This window comes from Grammomys surdaster, unplaced genomic scaffold (assembly GCF_004785775.1).
Source record: "Grammomys surdaster isolate TR1022 unplaced genomic scaffold, NIH_TR_1.0 261, whole genome shotgun sequence".
NCBI lineage: Eukaryota > Metazoa > Chordata > Mammalia > Rodentia > Muridae > Grammomys > Grammomys surdaster.
The window spans coordinates 3,155,639-3,168,555 of NW_021604702.1; the positions used below are offsets into that span (position 1 = coordinate 3,155,639).

Here is a 12,917-nt window from a genome sequence, read left to right on the forward strand (position 1 = left end):
TGTGTGTGTTTATCTGCATGTGTGTCTGGGCATCATGTGCATGTAGCCACAAAAACACGTTTGAATCTCTAATACTGGAGTTTTAGATATTTGGTAAGTGCCACAGGGATGCTGAGAACCAAAGTCAGGTCCTCTGCAAGTGCAACAAGTACTTGTGACTGCTGAGCTATCTCTGCAGCTTCCCTGTAATCTTCATGGAACACAATACTTATTTTCTCTGTATGGAACAATAGATCAATTTAACCTTTTCTTTCTTTTTTTCAAATTATTTTATATGTATCAGTATTTTGTTTGCATATATGTCTGTGCACCGTCTGCCTTCCTGGTGTCCAGAGAGGCCAGAGTGGGTATCAGATCTCTTTGTGAGTCACCATGTGTGTGCTAGAAATTGAATCCTAGTCAATGATTGTAAAAGCAGAGCCATCTCTCCAGCCTGCATACTTTACCTTTGTAATGGATTTCAAACGAGGTTGTAGAGCCAAAAACAGCATTGCAAGGTGCCTGTAGTTTCAGCTATTGAGAAGGTTTAGTCAAGAAGATGGCTAGAACCGAAACACTCAAGGTCAGCCATGGCAACATAGGACTCTGCTTCCCTCAAACCCACAACAACCAACACCCTAAAAGTTCCAAATATGAATACATTGTCCCCTAAATCCATTAGCAGACACATATTTGTCCCAGCTTCCGAATCTTTTTTGAGCTACTTGATATACAGTGAAATTTATAAATTCAATAACTGACAAATGCCTCTACTTTTATAATTCATTATTCTGAAGACATAATGTCAGTCACTTCAGAAAGGTTTTCAAGTTCCTCTTGAAGTTAACCTATCCACTCAACTACAGGAAACAACTTTCTTTCTCTCATTCAACTATTCTTATGATCTCTTTTCTGTTCCATTTTTTGTTTCATGCCTGTTCCTGTCAGTTTGATTATTGGAAGTTTGTATGATATTAAGTCAGGTAGTATAATGTCTATTCTGCTGCTTTTAATTAGATTGGATTGGCTAGAGGTTTTGTTGTTGTTGTTTTGTTTTTTTGTTTTTTTGCATTTCCATATAAAGTTCAGTACCTGACTCATAAGACCTGTACATGCTCAAGACAAAAATCTATCGAGGAGGGGATGTGGGTTTGAAGCTCTTTCACCTCTTTATTCCTGGTTAGTATATTTTTGTTTGAGCTTTGTTTGTCTCTACTTCAAATACTTTGCTATTGGCATATAACAGCACTGATTCATATTAACTTTATATCTTGCAATTTTGCTAAATTCATTTAGTAGTTCTTACAATGTTTCTCATAGAATCTTTGGAATTTTCTCTATGTAAGATCACATCATTTTCAAAAAGTGATGCTTTGAATTTTTCTTCTGTCCTAATTTAAATGTTTGGCCTTGATCTTTTTCTCCTATCTGATTGTTCTGGCTAGGATGCTCAGAATTGAATACAAGTGATAAAAGTAGATATCCTTCTCTTGTTCTAGATCTTAGCAAGGACCTTTCAGCTTTTCCCAGCTTGCTATGATGTCAACAGTTATCTTACTAAAAATTACTTTTATTGTGTTTAACTATACTCTTCTGTAGCTTTGTTCAGCATTTTTATCCTGTTGAAATTATTAGTTGCCTTTTCTGCATTTTATTTAGATAATTGTGTTTTTTCTTCCATTCTGTTGATACAGTTCATTGTGTTTGTTGATTTGGCTAAATTGAGCCCTACAGACTTCAAATCTAAGATCAGAGCATCAGCAGGGTGGGCTCCATCTGTGAGCCAAGGAGACAGGTCTCTGTTTCAGCTTTCTGTTGGCTTGTAGATGGTCTTCTTTTCCACTCGGATGATCTTACCTAAGATACAGTAACTCCCTCCTTTCTAGTTCTCCTCCAGCTACACTGACCAGTCTCCAGCTGCAGGGAGACTCAGGAGGTGAAGTGTATAAAGGAAAGCCAAGCTACCAAGAAGAGGCTTTATCTAGGCAACTTTTGAGAGGTCCTCATCTTTGCTGTGCTAATATTCTAGTGAATATAGTTGTTTGGTAATCACCCATAACCCCTGTAATTACTCACCTATAATTTTATGAGCTAGCCCAATAAACTCATTGGCTTACTTTAAAAAAAAAAAAAAAAGAATTGTTCATATGGCTTTCACAGAGATGATTTGTGGTAGTCATGGCAGCCCTTTCCCTCCCTACATTCCATCGGGCAACAGAAAAGGTCTGTCAAATTATAGATTTCAGACTGAAAGATTTCACTGTCAGGTGACCTGTGCCAGAAACAGGTTTTTCTTTTCTTATACCACATTATTATTATTATTATTTATTATTTATTATTATTATTATTATTATTATTATTATTATTATTTTACAATGAATAGTCTCCTTTTGCATTCAGTTTTGGAGTAATGCCATTGTCCATTCATGTAATTATTTGGGTTATTTATAATTAGAGTAGTCTCATATTTCATATGGTATGTGATTCTCATTGGATACTGGAATAGGACTCAGGAGAAAAACTGTACCAAACCCTCTATATACTGTGTTTCTTTACGTAAGCAAGTTTACAAATTCAGTGCTCTTCTCATCCTCGACAAGCACTGTGCTCTATGGCCCTAACTTCTACAGTATGAGATGAAAGATAAGTTTCTTTTTCCTTTCAGGAGTTTCCTGGGTAGACGTTTTTCATTGTTGATCTCTGTAGCCTTGGCATATGAGCATTTGTCTTCCCTTAGTAAGTCATTACTTTTTAACTTAAAGGACTCACATTATGCACGGCATAATGCACATTATTCACATGGTCATTCTTAAGTTAAATTAGGTGGCTTGAACAGAAGCAGTGCAGCATCTCAGGCTGATCTGATAACCATGAGGGCTCAGGTAGGACGTGGATACACAGGATACTGTCCTTGGTGGGATGATATGGGGTGCCAGAAATTTCATCTTGGTACTCAAACTTATTTACATCTTAAGCTTATAAATTATTTCTGAACATTTCCATTTAGCATTTTCTAACTAGTATTATGTAATAGAAACTGGGAGAAGCAAACTGGGGGTAAAGAGGACTGCTATATCTAGCAGTCAGTTTACTGTTACTGTAATGTCACAAATAATATAGGCTTATGGAGTTCACAGTTCCGGAGGCTCCAAGCACAAGCTCAGGTGTTGGGGCACTGTTTCTACTGTGGAGAAGGTCCAGCGGATAGATAGCATCATGGCAGGAATGCACATGAGAGCAAGAGATTACATTACAAAATAGGAAGTTAGAGAGACTGAAGTCTGAGAGCTCTTTGGAAGGCAGAGTCCAGTTGACCTATGGACCTTCTAATATGCCCAACCCCCACAAATCCTTACACTATGTCCCAACTTTAGGCTATGAATTCTTGGGAGCCAGCATGGAACAAAGCACATCTGAACCCTTGCAGATGGTTTTAGGGTTGTAGACTTGAAGTAGAGATTCTCTGGCCTCTGATCAAGTCAGGGCATAAGTAGTATTACAAGTTTTGTCCTGGAAAGGGGACATTTCTGCTACTGATATCGTAAGGTGGGTGTTTCACTGAGAAACAGTGCTTTGCGTGTTCACTGGAGCCCAAACCTGGCTTTCACAGTCATTTTTTCAGGTCCACCATTACTGAGAAATCCAAGTGCTTGAGTTTTATGCATCAGCAGAAAAGACAATAACTGCTTCTTTCTTTTGCCAAACAAATTCAGAAGTGATCAGAAAAGTCCTTACAAACTTCGGTCTTCCAAATTAGATTAGAAAAGTCCTTACAAATGGTATAGTCTTCCAAGTTGGATTTTCAAAATACATAAAAAGGAATTCAGACAGGTAAATACAAAAAACTAATAATTTAATTATTTTAGTACATTTTGAGTAGCACAGTCACATTGATGAAAAAAAATTTTATTAGAAGAGTGAAGGGGTATTTGAAATTCAGGTTTTGATTTTGTAATTGAGAAAAAATTTAAATAATGTAACTATAAATTATAAAAGTCAATTGCTTCAGTACAAAATGCAATTAGGAATCATATAGAACGTTATGCTTTAGAACAGAGTAGAGAAAGTTTCTCTATGATTTAGTGTCTTGCTCTATACCCCATGTCTATAAAAATAATTATGTCTTTAAAGATTGTGTCTGACTCAATACCAAAGGTTATCACTGAAAATACACATACGGACAACTGGTTCTGCTAATATGTAGGTATAATGACAATGAATGAAGAAAGGAGATGAATTTGAAACAGAGCAGGGAGGGGTATTTGAGAGGGTTTGGAGGGAAGAAACAGAAGGGGGAAATGATGAATTACAGTCTCAAGTTAACATAAAAGTGTTGGTGGCATTGTGATTGGCATATGTTCTTTATTTTTGTTAGACTTAACAATATCACATATTTATCTTCATACATCAGTACATGTATGTAATGCTAAATATCTTTTTCTTTTAAGGAAAAAGGAGAAGTTATTTAAGAGAGCAGTGGGAAACCTGGTAACAGAAGAACCACCTGCCCAAAGTTAAATAAAAATCTTAATGATAATCTTGATAATAATTACATAGCTCAAGTACAATTTATTTTATCAGTGGATTAAAATGTTATTAAGGCAGAGATAATTTTTTTGCCAGACAGTACTGTAGTTGCTTAAAAAAAGAATTTCTGTTAGTTTATATATAGTAGAATCTTCTTTTTAAAAATGGTATTATTAATTTTTTTTACTTATTGTGTGTGAATATAGGTGCATATGTGGAGGTCAGGACAAGTGCGTTTTCTCCTTTTACCAAGTGAGTAGTAGGTCCTGAGAATGGAGCCCAGGTTGTTAGTTTGCAGCAAGTGCTTTACCCACCAAGTCATGTCTGGGCTTTATAACAGAACTTTGTGGTAGAATTGATGGAACAAAGACGTGAACATTTAAAATTTTATATCACTAAATTGCCTTTTACAAGTGGATAGGATTTCATCTGCCAGCATTGTAAGTTATATCAAACCTCAATAAAATAAAACAAAAATTATATTTTTGTAATGGGTAATGGAATTTCTTGCTTTGATAATTTTAAATTATATAGATGATTTATAAAGCAGTGATAATCTCTCTCTCTCTCTCTCTCTCTCTCTCTCTTTCTTTCCTTACTCTTTACAGAGCAAACTATTCATGGAAGGATTTAGAAGCTTGAAAGAAGGAGAGCCAGTGGAATTTACATTTAAAAAATCCCCCAAAGGCCTTGAGTCAATATGGGTAACAGGCCCAGGTGGGAGCCCCTGCTTAGGAAGTGAAAGAAGACCTAAAGGGAAGACACTGCAAAAGAGAAAACCAAAGGGAGATAGGTAACTGTACCTGCTGATTTGTGAGTCTACTGTACTTGGAAAATATTTCAATTTTTTTTATTCTTTTGCTTATGGATTTTATAGAGCCTAGCCAAATGAAACTGTCATCAGTGTGTAGCCGGATAGACTGTGTCAGGAAGAAAGTCTTGTCTTGCAGTTCGGACTGTCTTCAGAGTACTGAGCTACACCTAGAGTGAAGTATGGGACAGAGCTTGACTTCCATTCCCTAGATTCTTGAAGGCCAGAGGAGCTCAGATTCAGAGGAAATGCCTCTCTCTGAACAGCCTTTTTCATTCTTCACCTGTTTTTTTCAAAAGAGTTTTAAAATGACAATTCACACATTAAAATTCAAACATTAAAAAACTGAAGTTAGGGGGAAAAGTCACATGAAATCTCAACTGTAGACAGAAGTCATAAAATATATGCTGTTTTGAAATTTGTGAGATTTTTTTAAACTGACTCTTGCATATCATTCATTAACACCTGCATATATTCCCACTATCTGAATCTGCCAAAATTTACAAGCAATGCTGTCAGGGCAATTGAATCTGTTTTCTGTGCTTCGAAATCAGCACTGCTGTATCGATTCTTATGTGTACATTTTTGAAATGTTCTCTGATTATATCCTTCGAATAAGTATTTACTACTGAAAATCTGGACCAAAGATTATGTATGAAACTTTTTAGTACCTAGTTCTAAGCTGCTGTCCAAAAACAATTAGAGCAAAAACTACAACTAATAAAAACGAGACAGCTTACTGAATCTTAGTCTTTTTTAATTACATAGCTATGGACCTCACTTTTTTGTTTTTGTTTTTTAACATTTGTCTGCTGCAAATGTGAACTTTGATTATAGAAAAAATGGAAAGACATTAGGCTTAGTTTAAAAAATAACATAATCTGTTAATCTAATTTACTTTTTTATACTAGTTGGCTTTCTGTTGCTATGACAAAATATTTGATAAATTAACTTAAAAGAGGAAAAGTGTATTTTGTTCACCTCTTGACTATTGGAAAGGAGAGTTGACAGAGGCCCCTCTTCTTTAAATTTCCAATTACCCATTAAGCTATGAACCCAACAGTGGGTTAATCCATTGATGTTATTATAAGGAATCATTGCCCATAGTCCCTACTTAGGAACACTGTTGCACTAGGGCCAAGCATTTAGCATGAGATTCTCTGAAACATTCATATTCAAATCATAACATTCCTTAAAGTACCTCCTGGCAGCTGATACTTCAGTGTACTTTGCAGAAGCAAAGATGGCAGCTGAGAGTAAAGGATGCTTTTCCAGTGTACCAGAAAGAGATGGTGGTGGTTTGGATTGGGGTGGTAGACATAGAAGTGGTGAGCGAAATTCCTATATGTTTTGAAGGTGGAGACGGCAGGATTTACTGATGGATCAGATGTGGACTGTGAGAGAAGAAGAGTCCAGGATGATTCCAAGGTTTGTTTGGTCTGGGCAACAAGAAAGATGGAGGGACCAGTTCCCAAGATGGGGAAACTGCAGGAGTAACAGATGAGCTTGGGGTGTGATAAGTCTTCAAGAGGGTTGCAAGTATAGTAGATAGGTACATGATATGGGCTGCAAATAAAGTTTCAGCAGTAGTTGGTGAAATGATGTTTGTACTCATAAAGCAAGGAAAGAGGAATAGCCCGGGGTCATTGTAGCACTGGGAGGGAGCAGTGAAAGAGACTGAGAAAGCAGGCACAACAGGAAGGTCTTCTAGAACCGGTGAAGTCAAGGAGGTGAGTATCAGGGCTGTTTGGAGACGCTGATGATACAATGATCAAAATGACCACGTAGCAACACAGAAGTCACTGATGTACATGACAAGAACAGCTCTGTAGATTGGGAGGAATGAAACCTGTGGGTCTTGTTGAACAGAGAGTGAGAGAACAGGAAGCAGAAGCAGCAAATACAGTATTGAGGAGGGGCTGAATTATCTAAATGTTAAGAAATTACAGTACATGTAAGTGTTGATGGGGAATGGTTTAATAGAAAGCAAAGATTCAGCATGCATGGGAGAGGAGGATGGTGTCTGCAGTGACTTCTTTGAGTGGTTGTAAAGATGGACAGTAAAGCATAGCTCTGAGATCTCACTGTGACCTCCAGACGGGTAAGTAAACATGAACATGGAATTAGATGAGTTTTTGCACCATTTCATACTGCTTGCTTGGTGCAGACAGACTTATCAAGAAAGAAGGTACACGCATTGTGAGGAAAAAAATGTCAAGGCTGTATTGGAAAGATACTGGCTTAGTAGGCATGAATTCAGAGTAAAATGAGCCTGTCGTTGTGTTTCCTCTCACCAGCACAGACCTCATGGCTGCGGTTCTAGTTGCTGACATCTACTGTCTTACTCAGGTTAACACTGACATAGTTGGTGTTTGATGACTCCCACTCCTTTGTTCTGTTCAAGATGCCATAATCTTTGTCACCAGACTCAGCAACTCTGGCTTTCCATGTGTCACTTTTTATAAAATATTAGAAAAACAGTCCAGACGAGGTGTTATAATCCCAGTATTTGAAAGCACTGTAAATTTGAGGCTACTGTGTTCTATACAGGAAGTTCCAGACCAGCCAGGGCTACATGGTGAGACCTTATCTGAATCAAAACAACAACAAATATAAGGAGACCTCCAAAAAATGTTCAGATAAGCATGGAGATCCCTAAGTACAATGAGAGCAGATTTAACAGTGTGCTAGCAAGAAGTAGAGCTTGGGATAGGACGATGGCTGAGTACTTAAAGAGCTTGACAGTCAGAGTTCAGGACCCCTGGACCCACATACAGGCTGTGTGTGCTTCGTGGCCTGCGTATAGTTCCAGTGCTCAGAGTTAGTCCCTGGAACAAGCAGGCTAGCTAGATTCTGAATCAGTGGTCTCTGGTTCAGTTGAGAGATTCTGCCTCAAATAAAAAGGGGGAGCATAATTTTAAAAAATCATTTATTTCTTAGAGCCATTGGTTTCTGGATTTCTCCATGATTTATAATCTATAGAATCTTTATTGACTCTGGTGCTCAAATGTCCACGTCTAGCAACATCTTCTTGATAGCTTCTATACCTGTTTGACAGGTTCCTATGATTTTTTTAAGTACGTAGATACTCCCTTAAGCCACTTGGAACTTAGAGTTTACAAAATTTTGAAAGAATAATGTTAGAGCTGGGAACATAGATTCATGGGGAAGCTCTTGCCTTGTTATGTACAAGGCCTTGTTCTTAATGCTGGATTCTTAAAAAATGACAGCAAGTAGTTGATTTGATTCACTGAAGCAGAAAAAGGCAGAATTCCAGTTAAATTTTTTTTAATAAAAAAATTAACATTGATACATCTTTGTATGTTTTGCTTGTTTGGAATGTTGATTTTACTTATCAGATTGTCATAAACAACGAATGTTCCTTTTATGCACAGTTCTGTGAATGCTTATACATCTACATTGACCCTCTGACCATCAAGGTTACTCAGAACAGTTATCCTCAACAAACAACCTCTCACTGTTGTTTATAGCTACCCATCTCTAATCTATAATCATGATAACCAATAACATGTTCTTTCATATTATTATTGATTTCGTTTTTGTGAATGGCATATGAACAGATGTATTTCACAACCTTTTGAATTTTCCTTTTTTCCTTCATCATAATACTTTTGAAATTTATGTGCAATGTTGAATGTATCAGTAGTACATTCTTTTATAGTGTTGGATAATATTCCATTATTAGACTCTAATAGTGTCTGTCTAATTCTTCTGTTGAGGTATTTTGGGTATTTTCTAGCTGTGGCAGTTATGAACAGCACCTAAAAAGATTCATCTATAGGTTTTTTGTGAATTTTAGTCTTCTGTTTTGGAGTGGGATTTCTGTGTAATGTGGTCATGGGTATGTGTTTAACTTTGTTTTTACAGAAGAATCACATTCTCCTGCATTCTTGTGAGAAGTATGTGAGCCACCTGCTATGCATATTTGCCAATAATTGATGCTTTTCAAGTGGACATAAGTTTAGCTACTCCATATATGTAGTGGTCATGGTTGTAATTAAATACATTGTAGTGGTTAGGATTTCACTTCAGTAACGGCTGCTGATGCTGAACATGGTATTTTGATGCTATCTATATTCTGGTGAACTGTTCATATCTTTGCCCATTTTTTACTGAGGTATTTATTTTCTTGTTAGTATTCTGAGAGTTTTTAATATATATTGTAGATATTAAATATTTTAATATACATTGTGGATAGGACATTTGACAGATAAGTATTTTCCAAATGTTTTTTTTTCTATTCTGTAGCTTATTTTTCCTCTCTCATAAATAATCTTGTAGAGTAAAAGTTGTTTATTTTGATGAAGACAGTTTGATTAATCTTTTTTAAATTAATTTTTTTATTGGATATTTTATTTACATTTCAGATGTTATCCCCTTTCCCCATTTCCCCCACCCAGAAACCTCCTATCCCATCCTCCCTCCTCCTGCTTTGATGAGGACGTGCCCTCACCCACCACCCACTCCCACCTCCCTGCCCTCAAATTCCCCCACACTGGGGCGTCCAGCCTTCATGGGACCAAGGACCTCCTCTCCCACCTATGCATGACAAGGCCATCCTCCCCTACATATACAGCTGGAGCTATGGGTCCCTCCCTATGTGCTCCCAGGCTGGTGGTTTAGACCCTGGGAGCTCTGGTTGGTTGGTATTGTTGCTCTCTCCATGGGGCCACAAACCCCCTTCAGCTCCTTCAGTCTTCTCTGTAACTCCTCCATTGATATCATGCCTAAGAATTCTTTCCTTAAAAGTTGGATGTGGTGGTTCATGTCTTTAATCCCAGCACTTAGGAGGAAGAGACAGGCAGATTGATGAGTTTGAGGCCAGCCTGATCTACAGAGTGAGTTCCAGGACAGCCAGGGCTATACAGAGAAACCCTGTCTCAAAAAAACAAAACAAAACAAAAAAAACAAACCAAACAAACAAAAAGACAGATAGATAGATAGATAGATAGATAGATAGATAGATAGATAGATAGACAGACAGACAGACAGACAGAAAGAATTCTTTGCTTAACACCAGATCACAGTATTTCCTTCCATGTGTCTCTGGTAGGATGGTTTGTTTGTTTGGTTTGTTATTCTTACAGTTGTACCTTTTCGTTTGTTTAATCCAATTAGAGTTAGCTTTGTATCTGGTGTAATGTTTAGATTGATTCATTTTTGTTTATAAATCATAGAAATTGTTCAGACAGCATCTATATTCATTCTGAACATTTGAATATTCCATATTTAAAAAGATTCATTACAATGTCAGATGTAATCATTGTGTATTTACTGCTTAGTTTGTTTTCTGTTCATCTTTAGAAGAGTAAGGAGGAGAAAACCCCTGTACCTTTCTCATTATAAACTGGAGGTGGCTGTTGAAAAATTAGAGACCTTACGCTTTGTTCTTAAAACCAGCCTAGTCTTTTCTAAAAAATACAGTTTACTATGAAAAAAGGAAATCATTTTTAACAGATTTGAGATAGGCTAATAAACTGATTATTTTGTCTGCCATTGTATTTACATGACACAATTCTGTCAAACTACATTATGGTATTAACTATTTCATTATAAAATTTTAGTTATACTTACAGATATGTGGAATGACTAAGCTGACTTGCAGCAGTGAGAAAATTGGTCTAGAAATCTTTGTGCAGATGAAGTGGCATGATAAATAATTAGTAAATGACACACATGTGACTTTTAAGAATATTTGTCGTGAATTCACGTTGGGAAGATGTGTCTGTGAGTATAGACATCTGGCTCTGGGACTTGTCTGCTTATGGTTTTGCTTTTTCCCTCTTGTCATCCTGTTCCGTCTCTGGCACAGTGACTGTTTTCTTTGTTCTCCTTAACCTTGCACATCTTCTAAACCAACCACACTCTGATAGTAATGGAAAGCCTTTCCCAGCAGTGGGGACTTCAATTTTTTAAAGAAATAATTAAGATTTTAAAAAATAAGAATATTCCAGTGCTTTCAATTAATTTGATATATATTTAATTTTAAAACTATATTAGCACATGAGTGCTTTTTTCATCTTCTGCATAGCTTAAAGTAGTGCTTTGTTTCTAAAGAATATTAATTGCTAAGGTTTTTTTTTGTGGAAAGGAAGAAAATCCCTTTATTTCTTACTATTAAAAAGTCTTTAGGATGGATTTTATTTACTCTTGTTTCAGAATTTGTCATTCTTGGTAGTCTAATATTGAAATGACACATTGATATGTTGTCTTTATGTCCAAAAAGACCAGGTTGAGTATAAATAGAATCTAATTATATGATATTTAATTTAAACTCAGAAGAGTTAAACACACACACACATACACCTGTTCTTTTACATGGAGATGTATGATAATAATTTTACATAATCATATGTTGGCCTCAGATTATTTTAAATTCATAATAAAATTTTGGAAGAGATTTGGAGTTAGAAAGTTTGGCAGCTGTTGCCCAATGGAGAGCTGTATGCTTTATCCTCCACATGGAAAGTGTTTGCAGGGCACCCTCATCCACTCAGGACAGCAGAGCTAGGAGTTGGGTGATAGTAGCTCTTCCCTCAGCCCACTTCTGTACTGTTAGAATGTCCCATTCATTATCTCCACAGGATAATTTGGAGTTTCTAGTTACTTTGCATGGGAACACTAATGCTATAGCTTTTGAAATCTTAATAGCATTCCTGAAAATAATAAGCCGATGGTTAGACTGTTGTTTTACTCTAAGAAGTCCTTCAGTGGTATTATTTCACATTTACTATAACCCAGAACCTGTTTCCAAAAGAAAATTAAAATGCTGTTTAGATGCTAGAAGTGTTTGAAAAAAAATGTAAATCAACGAATTCCAATAAATAACTGTTTCACCCTGATACTTCTGTGATTAGATTTAGGAATTTGCTGTTCAGTAGGTTCCTATTGTGGCAGAGAAATCTTTCAGGCATGAATTGATAGGCCAGATCCTTTGAGGTCTGTCTATTCTGACCTATGACCCCTATTCTTACAAGATCAACATCTGAGGGCAGGAGATTAAGGCACTTTAAAGACTGGAATGGTAAATGGAATGGAAAAATTAGCCAGCACATTTTGGGTGCAAAACATCAAAGTCATCAAATAGCTTGCTTATTTTAAACCTGGCTTATGGGTGTAACAAGCTAATTTTACCATGCCTGTTGGATTCGGAAAAAAAGTTTAACTTTAGGGTATTATTGTATCATAATTCATTTTAGCTGTAGATATAGATGAGGTTCATACAACTTAACTTCAAAATATCAAGAAATGCAAAATAATTTGTCTCAGTAGCAATTATATTTTAATCTATGACTAGTTTGGATATTTATTTATTTTGAAAAAAAACTCTGTATTTTTAAATATTTTCTATAAAATACTTATTAATAATGTTAGATAAATATGTACTTCTACTGTCTCAGAACTTGAAGTTCCTGAACTATAGCTCTGGGTACACACTGCTGAATTGCAAAGAAAGTCTACTTTTCTTAAAGTTGGGTGTAGAAAATAAAAGAAAAAGCATTGATCAGGTAGAGACAATTTGTTCTTTTCTTCTGCTTTGTCTTTGTGAGTGTGCAGTTTGAAGCTCTATAGCCCGCCT

General features: G+C 36.3%; 1 protein-coding gene across 2 annotated transcripts in view; it reads left to right on the top strand.

The window, feature by feature from the left end:
• Positions 1-12,917, top strand: part of Lin28b (lin-28 homolog B) — an 80,156-nt gene that overhangs the window by 37,932 nt on the left and 29,307 nt on the right. The window contains exons 3-4 of one of the 2 annotated variants that reach the window (XM_028775803.1): positions 5,115-5,299; positions 6,674-6,745. In XM_028775803.1, the coding sequence (XP_028631636.1) occupies positions 5,115-5,299; positions 6,674-6,745 (257 nt within the window). The remainder of the gene's footprint in view (positions 1-5,114; positions 5,300-6,673; positions 6,746-12,917) is intronic. The other variant, XM_028775804.1, reaches the window with a different exon arrangement.